This window comes from Sceloporus occidentalis, unplaced genomic scaffold (genome assembly GCF_023333645.1).
Source record: "Sceloporus occidentalis isolate IW3139 unplaced genomic scaffold, rSceOcc1.0.p SCAF_17, whole genome shotgun sequence".
Classification (NCBI taxonomy): Eukaryota; Metazoa; Chordata; class Lepidosauria; order Squamata; family Phrynosomatidae; genus Sceloporus; species Sceloporus occidentalis.
In genome coordinates this window covers 9,406,363-9,428,003 of record NW_028316997.1, presented here as the reverse complement: position 1 = coordinate 9,428,003, position 21,641 = coordinate 9,406,363, and the positions used below count along the sequence as shown (strand labels likewise).

Below are 21,641 nucleotides of genomic sequence, written 5' to 3'. Positions count from 1 at the left end.
CTTTTTTGTTTGCGTCGTTATTTTGTTCTGTCCTTTTGAAAAGCATAGAAGGTACCGAAAGTGTTTACAGCTTTGCTGTGAATGACCCAGGCCACATTGTTGTCTTGATTGCATTGCCTCTCTCATCCCTAAGCAGAGCCAAGAAATGGCTTAATCTTGCAGGGAGGAATAATGGAAGGAATGTGGTCTTGGGAAGACTCCTTTTCACTGTGGCAGCTCAACATACAGCGCTGACTGAAAGTGCCTGTGGGCATTCAGTCCCTATAGCCCGTATTGTTGTCAGTTAAATGGGATCATGAGTGTTTGAAAGGTGTTTGAGAATGAACTGAAAATCATTTTCACAAGTGGATGATTACTTCTGCCACATGTTAACCGAACTCCATCAGAATGACCCAGATTTCCGAGGCTGCATTAATTGCTCTTTCAACCTTGACTGAGAATTTTCTCTTTGAGAATCCCTTTTGCTGTATGAACCAGATACACGTTTTGACATTTTTTTTTCCTTCAGCCTGTATTTTCTTCATTGTTTGACCTAAAGAGTTGCTTTAAAAAAAAAAAGTGTTTCTAATGCGAGATGCTGATTGCTTCATTCCACAAAAAAATGATCTATGAAAAGAAATAACTGTCCTTTTCCACTTTTTTCAGCTGTAAGTAGTTCCCGTGTTCTGTACACAATTATGTTTTTCATCTATTCATTAGTCCTGATTTTCCATCTTGAAGTATAACCATGAACTCTCACAGCATGAGTCCAGTACAAATAAATCGCCATATTCCTTTTCATGCTCCCTTAGTCTAATAAACTAAAACCGCAGTGTTTTGTGTTCTGTATTGAGAATGTTGGACACGGAATTTGCCAATACTGAAATATTCTTAGAAAAGCTGTGGCATGGAGGGGGTGACCAAATACATATAAAATGGCAATCTTAACCTCTTAGTTTGCTATTGTGCAACAAGATCTGAAGCTCTAAAAGCCGGAGTAAGAATAACCTTTACATCTTGAAATATTTATTCCTGTGAATTTTTTTTTTTTGTCTTTATATTCCAAGAAAGAGTTGTATCATTATGTTCCAGTGAATATAAGGGGTCATCTATATTTTTGGCAGATAACGTATGTTGAAATCATATGCAGTCACAACAACATAGGTTGAGTGATTGTAATCCCCACGCCAGTGCGTTACTGTTTTAATTTCTAAACCAGTGTTTAGGAATACAATCTGTATTATACTAAAGGGAGATTATCTTGTAAAGGGGAAAAAAAGAGGATTATTATGTTGTATTAAGACTGACTTGATCACCTTTGGGAAAATAAATATCTTTAGCCTTTACATATGTTTTAGCAAATAGCCCTATTATATTGGTAATCCCATATTCTTTGTGCCCGTTAATCCCACATGAAAACGTCCCTTTTTTTAACATTAAGAAGGCAGCTTTATCACCCTTTAAAAGGTTTTAAATGTAAATACTTGGACGTGTTGGGTTCATTAGAAGGAGTACGTAGACAAGCAGTCCAGTGGTCACGTAAGCACACGGGACAATGCTGTAATTAAAATGACATTGCAGGAAAGTAAGGCCATACAGTGAACTGTACCCAACTAATACAACATTGGTCATGGTAACTAAATATATTCAGATATGCAAATATTCATGTGGGAACCTGTTATAAAAGACTAAAGAATAGGAAAATGTAATTTGGTGGTAAAATGTAAAATAAAAGAAACAATAGAAAAATATTGTGAATTTCTTCTGAAAGCAAACTGGTATTTATTGTGGCCTTGTTTTGTCATTTGTTGAGGCAAACCCTGATCACTGTGTCCTTTTGAGAGAGAGCATTTTCAATAATATAACGAAAGCAAAACTGGTTAGTTTTACATGAAGAATATGCTGTCTTTGTTTTGTAGGTATTTATATGCTGTCGGACAGAAGGTTTGGAAACGATGGAAGAGGCGTTACTTTGTTCTTGTCCAGGTGTGTATGCCAATGAGAAGTTATGGTAGAGGCTGTAACCTATACCTGATCATAAGAAGGTCTGTTATCACCTTTTGCCTTATGTTTGAGCCATTTTCCTTGAATTGTTATCTTTTCTATTCGTGTAGGTAATTATAACCATAGCTAATGACCTACTTAAGTTTTAAAAGATTACATACAGTGAATGGCTCCTTGTACTGTTTCATACAGGTCAGCCAATACACATTTGCGATGTGTAGTTACAGAGAGAAGAAAGCAGAACCTCAGGAACTGATGCAGCTTGAAGGGTACACTGTTGATTATACAGATCCTCAGTCAGGTACTTGGTCATTTTGCTTTGCATTGAGAATTTACAGTGTAGGTAGCCACAATATTAAAATGTTGAAGTATCCCACACAAATAGCTACACTTTGTATAGTGGTTCACTTCTGTAAAAATATTATTACTAAAAGTGTCTGTTTTTCTGGTGAGTTTGCAAAAATGTTACAATTTCAACCGAAAAACTTACTTATTCCTTATGGAGAGCAAGCCCTGGATGTTTCTTCTGCAAGACAGGCTGAGTTGACCCTGCATATGTCGACTTTTCAAAAGTCGCCCAACATCAACTATGCATTGTGCTTGCTTAGTCCTTCATGCAGGAGAAGCTCACTGGATGTTGGCCATTCAAATTCACAGTCAAGTCAGTCCCCTGCTTGAGTGGCTAAACCCCACGGATTTCATTGCCATAGAGCTGTAAAATTGTAATCTAGATGTCTAACAAGATGACGTTTAGACTTGAGTATTGGGGGGAAATGCGTCACTGACCTGCTTAGGGAAGATGTCTTCTGAAGAAAGTAGATTAAAAGAGAATGGTGTACTATTTAGCGTGAGGGAGGAATCTCAGGATTGAGAGTGACTTTTTGTAAATTGAGGTACGTTTTCGTTACTTCTGCTGCAAACCTCATATCACTACTCATAAAAAAAATAAAAAAATCTAGCCAGAGTACATAATGGCAAATTAGTGGCTATTGAAGGAATAGGAAACAGACCTTACTCAATTTTGAGTCCTCCATCATATTGGATAATTTACTGAGTATGATAAAACAATTGCAATATTTTTTGTATACCTGCTGTCAATATTTAGACTCCCCATTTAAAGTGACAGATAATGTTGATTATGTGTAACGTACCTGGCTGCCGGTCCCTCCGGGTCCGCGGATCTTCAGCCGCCACGGAAGAGGGGGAGACCCCCCACCTTGCCGCAGCAGCATCAGCCGCCACGGAAGAGGGGGAGACCCCCCACCTTGCCGCAGCAACCTCAGCCGCCACGGAGGAGGGGGAGACCCCCCACCTTACCGCAACAGCCACAGCTGCTTCAACCGCCGCGGAGGAGAGGAAGACCCCCCTCCTCCGCAAGACAGCTTCTGCCGCCGCGAGGACGGGGAAGACCCCGCAACTCCACACGGCAGCCGCCGCCTTCTGAATCCTGGTCTGGTCCTGCCGCGCGTACGCGCTCTTCCGCACGCCACCTAGTGGCGCCAGCCGGTACTACCGGTCCTTTTCGTAATTTGAGGTCTCGCCAACCCCAAGATGGCCGCGGACCGGAAGTGACGTAACGGCATTTTGAATTTATGGCGGGAGAATGCTAATTGAAGTCTGCACTTCCTCTTTCTATTTAAGAGCCTCAGAAACCATTCACCTTGCCTTCTGATGGTTGTACCTATTTGTATAGTGTCATCCCAGTACGCGTTCCTGTTATTGATTCCTGGCATCTGACTCCGGCTTACATTACGACTATTCTGACTTCTGGCTTCCTGACCTCGGCTTACCCTGCAACGATCCTGACTTCTGGCTTCCTGACCCTGGCTTGCTCATTGGTTATTCTATACTGGACTCTGGTGTTCTGTCTTTGGGACTTGCACACGCTATTCTACCTGATTACAGGTTCTACCTTACGCTGTGCGTGACATTATGCTATTTTTTTTATAATTTTTACCAAATGACTGACTAATGCAAGACCCAAGCATTCTATTCTTTACCACAAGGCAACAGGACAAAATACATTTATTTAAATGGGTCCAATGCTTGTAATTTGAGTTCAAAAGCGTGTGTGTATATATATGTGTATGTATATATAGTTGCTCACTAAATAATTGTATCCTATATCTCCAGGTCTTCAGGGTGGTCGGTATTTCTTTAATGCAGTGAAAGAAGGAGACACTGTTATATTTGCCAGTGATGATGAGCAAGACAGGGTGCTGTGGGTACAAGCGATGTATAGAGCAACTGGACAGTCTTACAAGCCAGTTTCCAACCAGGCAACGAAGCTTAATCTCAAAGTGCAGAATACCCAGATCGACACTCCTCAGACTTGTAAGCTCTTTCCCTGGTGTGTCAGTAGAGAAGCTATTAATATGTGTATAGCAGGAAATAATTTTTAGTGTAAAATGTTAATTCTACTATTGAAAGAGCCACTAGCATTAAGTTGATATAAGTTACTATTGCCTTATAAACAAGGAAGTGAATGTACTATCCTGTACAACCGTAGTGTATATTTATCATGCTTTTATATAGATTCTGAACATTACTTTACAGTAAGCGCAATAAAGGTATGGAACTCACTGCGTTTGCTGGCACTCTATAAATGAACTGTAATAGTTTCTCCTTTAAATATGTTTCCTTCAAATTTTCAAAATGACTTTAAAATTTGTGTGGCTCTGCAGTAGTATCCACCTTGTGAAACCTGTCACATGAATGTGACTCTCATGCTTTGACGGTACAGCCAAAAATCTGAAGACATGAAGCTGCACATCCTTCAGCTTGAATTAAATAATTCTTCCATCTGCAAATATAGTTGAGTGTTGAAGTTGACACAGATCAATATGATCTAGGGCTAAATTCCTCGATGTGACTGATTATGTTAGCATCATGACCACAAATCAATATTGCGTTTTATGATGGACCTGATTCTGTAATTGGCTTTGATCAATAAACTTTTGTCTTCAGCCTTTAGAAAGCTTAGGTTCTGTGGCATGCCACATCCGAACTGTACACTTAAGCAATGAAAAGATATACATTTGAATTTTAAGCAACAATAAAGGAAAGAAGCCTTTTGTATATGGCTGATTTTTTTTTTTTTTTTTTAAAAGATGGTTTGAAACAGATTGTTCACCCAAAATGAACCTTGGCATCAAACTGAGCTAATGGCCTATTCGATACCAAGTCCTTTTGACTTTTGCTGTCTATATGTGATAGATAATTCACATGGATGTTTTTAACAAAACACACCATTAATGAAAGCAATCAGTACAGCTCATCTTTTGATAAACCCGCAGGGTTTTAAGGCGTCAAAAGATGCATCTATAAAGAACAAAAACATTTGGTCTTCCGTCTGCCATTTAGGGCTGCATAGCATGAAGCAGATATGTATTTCAACAAAGTACTGGTCTCTGTGTGTTTTGTTTTTTTTTTAGTTTTTTTTTTCTTCTTTCCCTTTTTGCTTGAAGGTTACAAATGCTTTTTTTTTTTTTTTTTGTTTTTTGCTATATGCAACACTCCCCATTACACCACCATTAGAAGCGCGGTACAAGACAAAGACTGGAAGTGACCTACCTTTTCAACTCACATGTTTATTTCTGCTCTAGTTTGCCATTTGGAAAGTAGATTGCCGCCTGCAATGAATGTTTTTTTATATTACTTTATTTCATTTGTACTGCTATAGAAATAATACCAGGAAGAACAATGAAATGGTGGAAATATACGATACGGCAGAGCTTTTTTCTCAGACCATTCTATTTCCAGACTGTACACCTGCTAAGTGCTTTGAAATGCACCAAGGTCATATTATCAACTTTTCATTGAAAGGAGCTTTAGTGTTGATCAGTTTTGGAATGAAAGAAAAAAATGTACTTTAGTATGGCTGGTTCTCAAAACTGGTGCTTTAGTCTGGGTTTATCCCCCTCCCCCCTCTTTCTTTCTGCCAACAGATACGGACCGAACTCAGCGACATGGAATGGATGAGTTTATTTCTGCTAATCCCTGCAGATTTGACCATTCCTCCCTCTTTAAAATTCTCCAGCAGCAGACACTGGAGCACCGATTAAATGATTCCTATTCTTGTCTGGTAAGTACTAGGACCTAGGGTAAAAGAAATGAAGTGAGAAATTGTTGCTGCAACGTGGTATTTTTCTTCCAAACTCCTCCTTAAAGCTGTGCTTGGGTTTGGGATTAAGGATTTCAATCGATTGGCTTCAAATTTAAAAATTATACACTTGAAGATTGCTGCTGTGCCACTCAATAGAAAGAAGAATAGACTTAAACCAGCTCTGAAATGTGGTTTATCAGCGCCTCCAGAGAGGGCTGAATAAATACTAAAAGCTTAATAAAGGTACAAGTAAAAATCAGTGGGATTTACCTACAGCTCCAAAGGCACTTTAATGTTCAACCACTGCTTATCAGACCCTTTTTTTTTTATTTTTTTTTTTTATTATTATTATTATTATTAAATGTCTATAGTAGAAAAGTGCATTATAGGGGATTTTGTTTAAGAACATATTTTGCTCTCAAGCACGTGAGTTAGTGCATATATCATTTGGTCATTATTGAAAAGCAGGACAAGTGAATCTCTGTAAATCCCAAGTGTGAAACGAGCTCACTGTACTCCCACTGGATAGCCCTGAAAACTGGTACCGAGACCATAATGGCTTACAATTCTTACTTATTTGTTTGGGGCAACCATTTTGATCTTGATGAGAATTTGTTTAAGGTTTGTGTCCAATGGATCAGGTCTGTGAGTGATACTTTTGTAATTTGCAGACCGACCTGCTTATAGTCCGCAGTTGTCAACTGTAGTCACAATTTCTGTATACCCTGAGAATACATAAACTTAACCAGAGGTTTAGTAACACAACCGGAAGCCTGCTAATATTGGCGGCAGAAACCGAATGTATTTTAGCATTACCCGAGAATGAGTAGGTGAAATAAATGTGGTTTATGCGACCCTAGCGTATATATTTCTTGACGAGAAAATAAGAACTAACACGATTTATGCTGCAATAGTGTTCTATAAGAGAAGCAGTTACAGAAAAAAGCAGTTTGGGGGGTCCTTTAAAACCATGCATATAGACATGATCAGTCTAGCAACCTGAGCTTTGAAATCCCATAAATGATCTGCATTTGCTTACTTTAAATGTGGGCTGCTGAGTAAGAACAAAAGGCTTGAAAAAAACCAAACTGAAAAATGACTAGTTTCATGAAGCTATTAATTAAGGGTTTAGCATATTGAATTAAGTGCACCAACAGTGTGTTTTCTATGCTTTTGAATGTGCGCAAAGCAAAAGAGATCCATGCAAAGTGTCGTATTAATTAAGTCTGTAACAATAGAAGAGAGTGCCAAGAAGCTTGCAATTTAATCTTGAATTTATAACATTTTCACGTTTTGCACTGCACTGTTCCTAACAAAGTTGAAACTATTTAAAATCGCTTTTTTGTTGTTGATGGGGTTAAGTTTAGGCTAAGCTGTTGCATAGCTATGCAGTGTATATACATTCTGTGTTTCCAGATAAAATTAATGAAGCAATATTATGCCTGATTAAGAAATTATTTTTGGTACATATCCTGCAAATTCAACAGTACTGAGAATGATGCTTCTAATGGTGTTTTTTTGTTTTGTTTTGTTTTTTTCCCCACGTTTGCAGGGTTGGTTCAGTCCTGGCCAGGTATTTGTGTTGGATGAGTACTGTGCTCGATATGGTGTTCGTGGCTGTCATCGTCATCTCTCCTACCTGAAAGAACTAATTAACCATGCTGAGTCTGGGGCTGTGATTGACCCTACACTACTTCATTACAGTTTTGCATTCTGTGCATCTCATGTTCATGGAAACAGGTATTAATATGGCTTTTTTGTACTGACTACAACTGTAGGAACACTGTACTCTTTTATCAACTCAATGTTTTTTGGAGTTTTTTTTTTTTCTATTCAGTTGCGAAACTTGGGGCCATCAAATCTTGTCATTTTTGCTCTTTGCCTTGTTTGTGAGTCAAATGTTTTGCAGAAATGTTTGCAAAAAAAAATGTGTCACTTTAGTTTGTCATTACACAGAATAGTGATTGTCATTTTAAATACTTAATATATTTTTATATAGTGATTATAGTTTATTGTAAGTTACAATTTTACTTTGTGGATTTTTTTGTAGCCATGTTTTCATTTTATGGCTCTTTGTTGTCTTGTCTTGCTTGAACTGTTATATTGTGTTAATAACATGTATTTTTTTGTGTTACCTGGTAGAGAAGAGAGACCATTGTAAGTCTTGGAGAAGAATTTTTAAGCCAGGGATGAAAAATGTGTAAAAATAGTATTGTAGTTTATTTTAAATTAATAAATGTCCTTTTAGGTGTGGTATCAACTCAATTTTTTCAACAACCAAAAGAAGTAAATCCTAGTTATCTAGAATAATATCACTATACTTGACCTATAGAATGCCATATTACATATAAAGGTACATAAAGAATCCATGATCACGCGACTGGACATTCCCTTCTGGTAGGCATTATTAATGACACTCGCTGGAGGACAGGATAGACGGACCTTGCTAGGATCTGACTGCCCACCCCCTGCTGGATGATCTCACACGTTGCGATCAGCAAAGCAAGTCTTATGGAGCCTTGGTGGCTGATCACAGTGTGATCAGTGCAGGGGTGATCAGAAGACAGAGTAAGCAACAACATTTCTCCCTCTTCTTACAAAGGGAAAAATAGAAACCTTTTCTTAAATGAACATAAATTTAAATAAACAATACAGTGAGCTTGATGATGTAATTGGGGCATCACTGACATACATACACATGGGTGATATAGGTTTTGGTGAACTCTTTGCCTTCGATAAATGAAATAATAATTTAAAAGCTGCATTTTACTATGTTATCGTTGTCTTATATTAAGATTAGTTGCATGATCTGAAACATTTAAATGCAACAAATATGCAAAACTAGCACTACGGTACTGTATTGGTGTATTTGCATAACATACTAGAAAGAGCAAGATAGTATGAGGTGGAAAGGTAATGTGAAAATGGAATCTGCTATTAAATGTCAGCGTGGACGCTGCTGGTATTAGAATTGGAAGCTTTTCAGCCATTCTTTGTTCCTGTCTTTCTGTAGCAGAGGGTAATGAGTTAAATAGTTTTAGGAGCATTTTTGGAGAACATAGTAAATCATAGAATGGGTTCTGATTATTCTAGAAATGGTGTATAAAAAGAAAGCACCAAGGACAGAAACACAAATAGCATGAAAGGCAAAGAGATGCAGCCACGTACACGCAGCACACAATGCCTTCACCCACTCAGCTACATCCAAGCTGTGAGATGAAAGATGGAAGTGAATTTTGTGTGGTGTATATATCTTACAAGAGGTGACAGTTCAGGGCTTTCTTATTGTCAAACATTTTAGCTTAGTCCTGCTAAAGTAGTGAGACCCAAATGTAGCCACAAAAAGAGTCTCAAAGACCCCAATCAAACACCTTGGACAGATGCGTGAGTGGGGCTTACTTGTTTCATTATTTTCCTCGATTTCTCATTAGGTAGCGAGGTTTGCCAGCATTGTTGCCAAAACACTTATTACAGCGGTTTTCAGGCCATTGTTCACCATCTATTGAATTGATATATATGGATTAACTGATTCCCCCCCCCCCCATTGAATGAATGCCTTGTGTGGGTGTGATTATATGATGTACATATGTGCGTTTTGCATCGAGCAGTTAGGGATACTAAATTTCTTGAACTAGTTGCTGCACACAGGCTGAGGGCTACACTGTCAGCTAACTGAGCAATGGAAAGATTCTACCAGTATCCTGAACCACCGTTTCTTTCAATATTTTAAGTGTACTATTCGTTTAATACTCAACACACATCTTATTACACTTCTTTTTTTACATCCACAAGGTGTATTTGTACGTTGCTCTTCACACTCTACTTCCAATTAGTTTAACGTTTACCAGACCCTCTTTATCCGTTTTCTTCCACCAGACTCATTTTATTCTAGAGTTCTCTTAAAGCTCCCTACCTTAATAATTGGAGGCAGGTCTTGTGGTATTTGGAATCCATTTAAAATGATAGTCCTGCACTTGGATAGTTCTGCAAACAGATTTTCTTATTGTAAAATAATTTTGTAATATTTTCTTATGTGCTATGAGTATCGCTCAGTGTGCTTAATTGCCTGATAACATTTATATTAGGGAATTAGCATTATTCCTGATGATGTCTAATTGCAATCTGAAGCTGCAAACTGGTAAGATACAATGTTGCCGCTTTGCCTTTTAAATTTGCAACAAAAAAACCTTTTACTTTAATTAAAGTGCTATTAAGCAATCAAGAAAAAAAATGAAAGAAGTGCAATTATCTACTAAAATTACTATTGTGACCTATTTAATCAAGGAAAAGTTACAACCAAAAAAAAATTATTAAACTATGACCTTATGGACCTAGATCAGAATTAATAAAGCTAATTTTAGCATTGAAAACCTTGGCAACATTTAATTTCTACGAATCACTTGCTAAATACATTGAAATGACTTCATTTGAAATCTGGGTCTTTGCTAGTCTATTGAAGGAACTACAGATTATTTGATCAATCCATGTAACAACATGTGACTTGTGACGCAACAGAGCAAATGGTTTAAAGAGCACATGAAGAGTCTTGCGTGGACTCTTTACCATATTACAAGTGAGAAACGGTAACGTAGAAGAAGAAAGGAAAATAAAGTTGGAGTACTGTCTGTACAAAAGTCTATATGGCTGTGTCAAAGTCCTTGTACTTGTACAGATGTTACTGTTCTGACATCTAAGCCGAATGAGTTCCTTGTTTTTTGTGTTTGCTTTAATTGAAAAGTTGGCTAGCAGTTAAACCTAGTGTTTTGGTCAATTAAGCTTCACTAAGGGAAATAAAATCTTCCTGTATCCAACACATTGTAAATGAAATCTCTTCCTGGTGTCATACAGAGCTAGTGTTAATCTGCTAATCGTTCATGTGTGAGGTGACATGTTGAATACCGTTTTGTAATCCTCTCTTTTTAATGCGCTTCATTTGAATTAGCAATGTACTTAAATTGTGCTAATGGAAGACTGTCCAGTTTGTCATCAGTTTTCTCATTCTAGAATCAGCAGCCTTTCCTCGGATTGTGTTTCCTTTATTCCTTTATTCATCTTGTGTTTAATGTACTCTAATATATAATAGCATAACCTTTTTGAGTTAAAATAATCTATTTCTGAAAAGTTTTAGACCTAAACTTCTACCATGTGCTAAAAGCCCTTGGAGATCAGTGGGAAAAATCTACAATATATAGTGTTGCCACATTACCAGTCTTGTCCAGAGCACACATACAGATAACATGCTTCCTGTTTTTTTTGTTTTGTTTTTTTTTTCTATTTCAATTTCAAAACATAAAGTGCAGAACAACACATCAATAGCATGATTAGTAAAAAATTGAAACATGCACAGAGTCATAGGGTTCATGTACGGTGCAAAATCCAGTCGTTAGTCAAACTTAATATAACAACATTCCAAAGACATCCTCAGAAAGGGCATAGAACATGGTCTGGTATATCAAGAAAACACCTGGGGAATTGCCTGTTGGTGTGATAGGGATAGGTCATAGTATGGGTTTAAGGGTTATTTGGGGTGAATAAAGAGGCTGAATAGGTGTGTGTAGGCACTAGTGGATTAGCCCTTGGCACTACTGGACTGAGACCTCTACTGCCAGGTGATTACTGGCAAACCATAAAGCATCCTTTACACTGCACTCAAACATGTTAAATGGCACCCGCTGTAAAACGTAGAGTTCTTGAGTACCAGAGTAGAGCCCAGGGTGGGACTGCTTTTTTAATCCCACTCCCGCTGATTTTTTTTTTTGTCCAATCCTGCCCGCTCCCGCAATGTGTATGTTCCACTCCCGCAACATGTGTGCCCAATCCCTCTACATTTGTGGTAAATCCCGCCCGCTCCCGCCACAAATCACATCCACCTCCTTACCTGAACTGCAGATTTTCCGCGCAGTCCCGCAAGGCTGCCCTCGAGTTGGCTCCCTCACAGCATCTTTCCTCACGCTCCGCCCAGGAAGACAGCGGAGTCACGGGAAGTGATGTCACATCACGTGACTCTGCTTTGTTCCTGGGCTGAGCAAGAGAAGAGACACTGTAAGGGAGCAGCGCGAAGGCAGCCTTGCGGGACTGTGCGGGATTACCGGGACCCGCAGGTACAGTGTCCCGCCTCAACACCAGCAAAACTGCCCGCGCCTGCAAGTTTTTTGGCGGGACCTGCCTCCCAATGCATTCCTCTACACCCGAGCTCTCAGGAATGCATGTTCCCAGGCACTGCTCGAACAAGTGTTGGGTATTTTATCTAAAAAAAAAATAATAAAATAAAAAAATAAACTAATAAAAAAAAAAGTAAAAAAATAGCTACATATTCTGCTATTTTCTCATTTTTTTTTCTTATGTTTCACTTATACCTTTCATTGCTTTTTGTAAAGTCATGACTATTTATGGTACCAAAAAGTCTAATTGCAACCCTTCGGCATAATTCAGATCTATTAATTCATAAGTAGCCTTAAAAGTGGATAGGCAGTGTTCGGGGACATAGACAACCACTTTACTTGTGTCTTCTAAATACTTTTTTCTGAGTTATCTTTTTTTATTATTATTATTATCTGAGCATTGGATACAGTAATACATTTTATGTGCTTCAAACAGTTATTTGTGACATGTCTGTATGGCTCTTAATGGGATGGTGAACGTAAGTCAAATAGCATGACATTCCTTTCTTGTTCAAGTAATCCGTCTTTATTTAAGGCAAGAGATGTGACATTGTTCAGCATCTTCCTCCTCACTTGTCATTGTTTTCTCCTCTGGCTGTGCTCTGTCACAGATCTCAGATGTCCAAGTCAGTTGCAATATGACAGCAGTATTTACTTTATTACTACAATACACAATCTTTTCTGACAGCATAGTTGGGCAATTAAATATACTCCACTTTAACCAATTTATATGTGCTAACATGGTAAGGCAAGGTGTCATTTTTGGAACAGATACTCTACTTTTCATTTCACATCACATTTATGTACTTATCGCTGATGGAAGATTTTGTGAACTAAATGCAACTTTATCACCCTGTTTTGCAAGGAATCCACTAGATTAGGAGCACTTCGTTGACCAGCACATAAAAAAATTGCCAGTTTGAATTTGTTTTTGCCTACAAAGATACTAATTAACACACAGTAACATATTAACGCACGCACGCATACTAACGCCATAATATACCCAAACGTATTAATACACACACATGTACACACTTTTTATTTCTGATTTTGTTTGCTCAGGAAGGGCACGTCACCAGCACTTCCGCTGCCTTGCGTCCTTCACGCTGGGTCTGAGTATATGTGTGAGAGAGACTGACTTTTTTTTTTTTTTTGTAGTACTAGTAAATGTAGTCCCTAAGTAATCACATAGTTATGCATAGTACACATCGTAATGCATCTGTTGTATTATAGTGTGGCTGACATAGAGAGGCTATGGGCGCTTCCAGGTTCTTAAATATTCAAAATAGTGAACAGAAAGGGATAGCCTTCCTTCAGGGTGATCTCTCTACACTGGCTAGATATTTTAATACAAAGTTACCAACTTGCTACAAAATTTAAGCTGATACAAAAGTTTTGAATCTGTTGGTTCCTTGTATGGTGAGGCTTTATTTAGTGCCTGTTTTCTATTTTGTTGCTCGCGCTCATATTTTTAATAGAAGTTTCAAGGCAGAAGTGTCCTGCAGATTGTGTATTAAAAGTGTTCTTGGAAAGCTAGAGGGGACTGCAATGTCTTTGTTATTGTAGAAGGAGTCTTTTTAGCGTATTGTTAAAAAGGAAAGGGATTTCTGTAAGTTTCACAGTAGGGCAGTTGGTAAAATTGGTTAAGGCAGGATATGGTGTTTTTCCACAGTGAGAGTGAATTAAGTAGGATTTGCTTGGAGAAAAACTCCATAGAAAATTGTGTGTTTAGCCTTGATTCTTTTGTTTTCTTGCTGCTTGGCAAAGAGCAATAAAGTATTCTCCAACTGCCTGCTCACAAGGTGATTATAAAACTATTTCCTTATGCAAGTTTGAAATAAGGAATTTTAAGCATACGGTATAAGCGGAATATAAAAGTGCATCTACTTAGTATATCATGCTGCATTTTAAGTTGCTTTACAGCAAATGTACATTTTTAGAGGAAATTTCCCATTTACATTTTTTACTTGTTGACTATGTTTGAATACTTATAAACTCCCAATTACTGTCACTTAAACAAAAGCTAGATTGGAGCGTCGAAATCAGACTTGAGCATTTGATGTTGAACATTTAAGTTTTGGTGCTGCGTGGTACCAGGTGCTCTCTTAAGCATTTCAGGGTAGACTGATAATGCATAAATGGCCACTTATATGCAAACCATTTCATAGCTTACATTTCTCCTCCTTGTCTTTACTCTTTCAGGCCCGATGGAATTGGAACAGTTACAATAGAAGAAAAAGAGCAATTTGAAGAGATTAAAGAACGTCTCACATTGCTTTTAGAGAATCAAATAAGTCATTTCAGGTACAGTAATTATTTGTAAAGAATAAGGTTCTCAGTATATGATCTTTCCTCTATTCCCTTTAAAATCCAAGGTTATTAATTAAAATTACCGTTGCTCCCAAAATGGAAACCACAAATGCAAACAGAGAAAACACACAATCGTGGGTTATAATCTTTAACAATTTGAAACATTGTTTTTTGAGATTCTGTTTGTTATATACAGGGATGGCGCATATATATATATATATATATATATATATATATAATATATGTGTGTGTGTGTTTCAGTTTATTTTTTGTAACTGCAACATATTTATATTTCGCTGAATTAATTTAATGGTTTAGTGTTGTATATATTTTGAATAACATTGTACATTTATTAGTTTTTGACAGACTGATGTTTTTGGGGTTACACCATATTTGTTAGATTATAAGACAAGGTTACCCCTCGTCTTATATACAGGTCTGACTACAAGACTAAGATCCAGATCCTCTGCAGGGGACCTGCATTCTCTTCTCTAGCAGCCAGTGGACGTCTGTGCAATGCGCACAGACAAACCTCCGCTGCTGCCGACACTTTTATGATGGAGCGCCGGCATGACAGGACCTTCCGGTGCTCCATCATAGAAGCCCTGGTGGAAGTGCCAGCAGCAGTGGAGGTCTCTGCAGGAGACCTGGATCCTCCTCTCTGGCAGCCGGTGAACGTTTGCACGATGTATGTAGACAACCTCCGCTGCTGCCAGGGCTTCTATGACAGAGCACCGGAGTGGTATGACCTTCTGGTGCTCAGTCATAGAAGCCCCAGCGAAAGTACCAGCCAGCTGCAGCTGAGGTTGACCTCCACCGGCTCCCCCCGCTAGACACCAGGGAATCTGAAGCACGAGTGACAAGTCTAGGGATGCATCGTTAAGTAGGGGGAGTTAAGAGTGGCATATGGGGGGGTTATTAGGGATTTCTGTAGGCAGAGTGGCATAAAGGTGGTTAAAAGGCATATCAGGGAGGCAGAGTGGCATATATAGGGGTTAAAAGGCATATAGGGGGGTATAAGGCATATCTGGGGAACAGATGTGCATAACTGGGGGTTAGGTTGACGAAAGGAAATAAAAATAAAAAATTCATTTTTCTCAATCCTAGTTTTTATTAAATATGAAAAATAGTTTACATGTGAATTAATATTTACCAGTAAAACTTTTTTTCCTATAGGGTAGTCATATATTTTTTTCCTAAATTAATATTCAAATTGTGGGGGCTCGTCTTATAATCAGGGGTTGTCTTATAATCGAGCAAGTCCGATAATTGACAACGCATTTTTTTTTTGCAAGCTGATATATTTTCTTTAATTTATCAATTGCATGGTAATTAAACATTTTAAATATTTTTTTAATCTTGGAATCCCCCAATGTGCTTTAAAGTGGTAAACACTTTCTGGCATCTTTCCCTGATGTATGTTCTGCTGTTGGTAAAGCACCCCCACAATATTCTATTGCCCGTTCAGCCATCACCTTATGTGCGACCTAATTTTTCTTAGCGCACAAAAAATAAGTAGAAAAATGGTGTGCACTTTAGATATATTTGTGATGTTTTTATCTATTATTGCATTGCATTGGCAAACATTCCAGCAGTTGCACACATAAGGATATACTTTGTTTGCAGTTTTTTACTCCCTTTTTATACTTCCGCCAAAGGATCCGCTTCTCTCTTCTAGTGTGCACAGTACACTTGTGTGGAACCCGGTGGGAAATCATTTGGTAGATAACTTTATTTTAAGCAGAGCAGCTACCTCCCTGTTACCTATTGAAAGTTATCCAGCATCCAGCTCTGGATGATCACAAGTGCTGGGATGATTGTGGATGTTCTAATGCACATTGTCCACCTGGCAGGCATATTATATAGTAGACTATAGTCTAGTGACCATATCTGAGAACACATGGAAGTTCTGTCGTTGTAAACTGCCCAGTGTCCTATGATATATGTGGCACTTAACATTACAACATTTGGACAACACTAATCTAATATGGGATAATAGCGGCTGCTTTGTGTCAGCCTTCATTATTACACTGAGCTAACAATTAAATGCGTGCCTCATAGAAGGTGTTAATTAAGGCATTGCTTAGAGTACATAACCGGTTTTAATCCTAAATGAGACAAGCACTTGAAAAATGCCCCATTATTTACATCATACGCGAGTATAATGTTGCTTTACAAAGTTCCCAGTGGGACCTCTTTATCCTGGTATCCTGTGTAATCCAGGAACCATTACATTCATTTATAAACTCTGTTACTTGGTAGTTAAGGGAGTTAAATAATGTGAAATGCAGTTAGAGGATTATGCTAATTTGTGTTGAATTATTGTAGCTCGGAGGAACAAGTACAAAAGATGCTGTTTGTTAAAACTAGGATTACAGGCAAAGATGAGGAAGCCAGTTCAACCTGTCGCTAATTAATAGAAGATATGAGATTTATAGAGAAATATATACACATCCGCACATTTAACGCTACTCAGGCTAGACCACGAGAAGCAGAGATTCTCAAGTTAAAAGTGGGGGTGCATGTCATACATACCAGTGGGATACATGTGTGAAGTGTGGGCAGGTCATACAACATATTGTCTATATTTTCCAGTGACCGAAAGTTTTTAAATGCTGCAACAAATATGTACATAGCTCTTAAGGTGTGTTAATGTTGTTCTTTTTGTATATGGTCTGTTTAATGTTTCCAGTTTCATTGACTGCTGTCCCTCTATAAATAAAACATGTAATAATGTAAAAGCTTTGTAGAAACAAACTCCAATGTGTAAGCCCATCTGAACCAAGATGTTACTTAAAGGATCATAAAAAGCACTCATTAAAACAGAGAAGCTCCCATATAGTATAAAGTGTATAGTAAATCCCTCAATGATTGTTTAAGAATATGCTCGCGCAAAATGAGGCAAAATAATTTTTTTTTTAGGTTTTCTCCTAAAATTCTTCAAATCTAGAAACACATCCTCAACATTAGCTATGTTTTATTACTAATGAATTTCTTAAGTTTGCATTATACTAATTGGTGAGTAGACATTTCAATATCATTCATGTTGGTAAAGCTCATTAATTTTTCGCCACGCATAGAGCAAATGTCACCAAGTTGTCCTAATTTTGCTTTTTCTTCGGCATGTGCTCCGTTTTTTGGGTCATAACGTTTTCATAGTTTTTTTTGTTTTTTTTTTAAATCACCTCAATGGCATATGTAAAGAGTGTAAAAGTACAAATGGTGGGGAAATATGTTTATGCTGTAGAGACCAAGGAAGCAATTTCAGGAGTACAACTCCCATTAGCCAATGTATACAGCTGCAGAATATCACAAATGCAAATCCCATATCCCTCACATAATGCTGATGTCAAAGGAAATGCTACCTTTTTTACACCAATTTACTTTCCTGGCTTTAGAGAATATTCGGATTTATGAATACATGTGTCGGAAGTATGTATACATCATCCCTGTGATCACACACAGGCTGCTATGTCATATTGTGTATATATATATTTTTTTAAGTATAACTATTTGTAAATGTGTACAACAGGTACTGTTTTCCCTTTGGAAGACCAGAAGGTGCATTGAAAGCAACACTCTCCTTGCTTGAAAGGGTATGTCGTGGTTTGATTTCTTTTATTATTTTAAATTAGTCGTCGTAAACCATCTTCACGTGGCTTATTTTACTTAAAGCTCTCCAGGGAGGGGGGTTCTCCTGTACATGCCGGGACTTCTGCAAGCTAACCCTCTAGTTCATATTATTTGGGCTAATGAACGCTGGCATTGTACTTTTGTTAAATTTCACTACTTCTATTACTGTCAATCAACTGACAAAATTACTACATAATTAGTAATATTCTAGAACACAGAACTTGACAACAGATTCAACCCACGTAGTCTGGCCATTTTTCCCTATATAAAGAGTCAAACACTAATCAGTCTTTGGTTTTATCTTGGATTCAGATAGCCCTACGCCTGTCCCATGCATGTTTGAATTCCCTCACTCTATAAGACTCTACCACCTCTTTGTAAAGTAACCAAATTATTATTAGTAACCAAAGACTCTATGCTATATATCGATAAATGAGTCACTGTTTGAAAGACCAAGTCACCGATACTGTATTAAAACTCCTGTGTCTAGACAGATAGCGTCTCCAGACATGCTTGGCCTTTATTCATTTCTATCTCTTAGTACAAATACGTAACAGGACTGGGGTCAGTTAACAGGTTCTAGAAAATGTTACCAATGTCAATAGCGGTGGCAGTGACACTAGGAAGTGGCACATAGTGTTAAGAGTATGTGACATATATATTAGTCACTGTCACAGTTAATTAACACAATGCCAGACTTAACACTGCCACCAACCTGTTGGACCAACTTCACAGGTCCAAGGACTTTCCAGGAATTGCGACACCGAACAATCCATGCTCAAACAGTTAACTTTCCTTTGTGTTTGTGATTCAAGCTAATCTGTATGAAGCAGCTGTGTAATAAAATAATGTGTAACTGCAGCAAGTATACATCTATGCAGTATGTTCATTATAAAATGACTACTGCTTTAATGAGTGAAAAAACAACCACTAAATAATAAATGAAATGCGCAATTTACTCCTTTTAATAGAATAGTCCAGCACTGGGTTATATTTGTTGGACTATAATGCGCAAGTTAATGAGTTGTTTTTTAAATAAAATAAGTTTAAATTTTCCCTTTTGTAAACAAGTTAAAACAAGTATTCTAGGTTTCTATATACCAATTAAAATGTATGACTATAATGTATAACTATGCTATTGAATACGTTTGTTGAAATGTTTTCTTTTTTTAAAGAAGCCAAAACTGAGGGGAAAATAAAATAAAAATAAAATCCTAGAGGCCAGAATTCATTCGTGGCAAGCAAAACACTAAAGTTATTGCTATGCATGCCATGTATGTATCACACACCTGCTTTTTAAGATGACAATGCAGTAGTCACAAATATTTGTAGTTACGGTGTTTGTAAATCAAATCGATGCAATCAATGAACACATGCATAAGACTTAACTTAATATGCAGTTTTTGTTGTGGTTAGTAGTAACGCAGATTTTTGGTATATTTTATTTGGGGAAGACAGGCTAAAATTTGTACCACAAGTAATGACCCTGCAACATAATTAATCAGCAGTTTCATTGTGCAGGAAGCTCAAAGTTTGGAAAACCGATGAAGGCACCATACAGAGGAATGTAACGGAGGGGGCTTATAGCAATTCACTGAGGTAGAAGCTGCAGCTGCAGAGCAGCCTCTGCGGTGCAGCAATTTATGCCATTGGTAGGCTGCTTGAAGTGGTCAAATAGTGGAAGTAAAGCGTGCTCACTGAAATCAATGAGATCGCTTTCTGTGCCTGCTCTTGCCAAGCCAGTGCTGGATCTGACTGTCAGAAAGTATATCACATGTATAGAAAATAGCAAGGAAGGAATAAATGCATATTGGGGGGATTCTGCTGAATCCTCGCAGGCATTTGCAAAGGGACCACGCAGCTATCATATGTATTAAAATGCAGTAGGTGTGCTGTAATCCTGCCCATTATGTCACAGAAAGTGAAAGGTCTGATTTCCATTAATATTGACGAGTCAATCTGCTTACCCCAGAGTTTCTCAGTCCCACACATTCTTATGTTCAGCATTTAGTTTTTAAATTTTTTTCTGTTTGGTCACTAATTATAATATGTTATAATGATGCAGGTGCTTATGAAAGATATAGCAACACCCATTCCTCCCGAAGAAGTGAAGAAAGTTATTAGAAGGTGCCTTGAGAAAGCTGCCCTGATAAATTATACCCGTCTTACAGAATATGCCAAAATAGAAGGTAAGTAGGCTTGTTTTTTTTCTGGTTGAACAGTTACAAGCTTTGGATGTACTGTAGGTTATGTATACACTTTGCGCCGGAATGCCTATTGCTTTCTATTAATTTTCCCACTTTTACTGCTATTAAAAAAAACAAAAACAAAACAGGAATTAGGACAAACCATTTAGAAGTAGTGTGTACCTTGGTCAATACAAGAAATTCCTTTTTGTTTAGGGGACCTGGTTAATGGAACAGTTCCATGTCCCGAACACCCCTACTATAGAGCAATGCTTATTAAATTGATCTATGAGTAGGTTAATACACTTTCTTCCAAAATGGATGTGGAGATTGCCCTTACCTGACACAGATGAGGCAGCCCTGATGCCAGCAGCTGCCATCTTCCTCCTTGGTCTGACTATTCTTACCACTGATCAACTGCTTGAAGGAAATGTCTTCTGTTGATGTCAATAGGAGCACTTTCCACACATGAGCACAGGGGGATAGACCTCCATTCTTGGTATTCCCTGTGCTGGAGCTGACTGGAGGCGAGTATATCACATGCCTGGAGATATGTTCAGCCGAATATAGACTATAAGGACAAAGGTATTGAGATACCTGACCATTACACCAACAGGGATTTTCATGACATTGCATTTTAAATACATATATCTTAATGTGTAGTTAGCCCCCCTCTTTGCAACTATAACAGCTCCACTCTTATGGAAATGCTTTTTCAGGCACTGATGTTGGATGAGAAGGCCTGTTCCAGTTCATCCCAAAGGTGTTCAATGGTTTTGAGATCAGTGTTTTGTGCAGGCCAGTCAAGTTCTTCCACGGAAAAAACTCATCCAACTATGTCTTTATGCACCTTGCTTTGTGTATTGGGGCACAGTCATGCTCAAATAGAAAAGGGCCTTCCCCCAAACTCATGTTATACAAGTCTAATATGGTTCATATTGCAAAGTTGGAAGCATAGCATTGTTCAAAATGTCTTGGTATGCTGAAGCATTAAGATTTCCCTTCACTGGATGTTAAGGGGCCTAACGCAACCCCTGAAAATCAGCCCCAGACCATTAGCCCTCCTCCACCAAACTTGGCACAATGCATTCAGGCAGGTAACATTCTCTCGGCATCCGCCAAAACCAGACTCGACTCGCCCATCGGATTAGCTTGCCATTGTACTTGGTGATTTGAGGCATGAATGCGGCTGCTTGGCCATAGAAACCCATTCCATGAATGCAAAAGTGGCATCCTATCACAGTACCATGCTTGAATTCACTG

The 21,641-nt window shown here is 38.0% G+C and overlaps 1 protein-coding gene across 1 annotated transcript in view; it reads left to right on the top strand.

The window, feature by feature from the left end:
• The window catches only part of LOC149302818 (calcium-dependent secretion activator 2-like), a 112,173-nt gene that overhangs the window by 42,617 nt on the left and 47,915 nt on the right, over window positions 1-21,641 (top strand). The window contains exons 9-16 of the mRNA XM_089482176.1: window positions 1,899-1,965; window positions 2,176-2,284; window positions 4,117-4,317; window positions 5,931-6,067; window positions 7,641-7,828; window positions 14,452-14,553; window positions 18,092-18,155; window positions 20,258-20,381. Coding sequence (XP_089338302.1) covers window positions 1,899-1,965; window positions 2,176-2,284; window positions 4,117-4,317; window positions 5,931-6,067; window positions 7,641-7,828; window positions 14,452-14,553; window positions 18,092-18,155; window positions 20,258-20,381 — 992 coding nt within the window. The remainder of the gene's footprint in view (window positions 1-1,898; window positions 1,966-2,175; window positions 2,285-4,116; window positions 4,318-5,930; window positions 6,068-7,640; window positions 7,829-14,451; window positions 14,554-18,091; window positions 18,156-20,257; window positions 20,382-21,641) is intronic.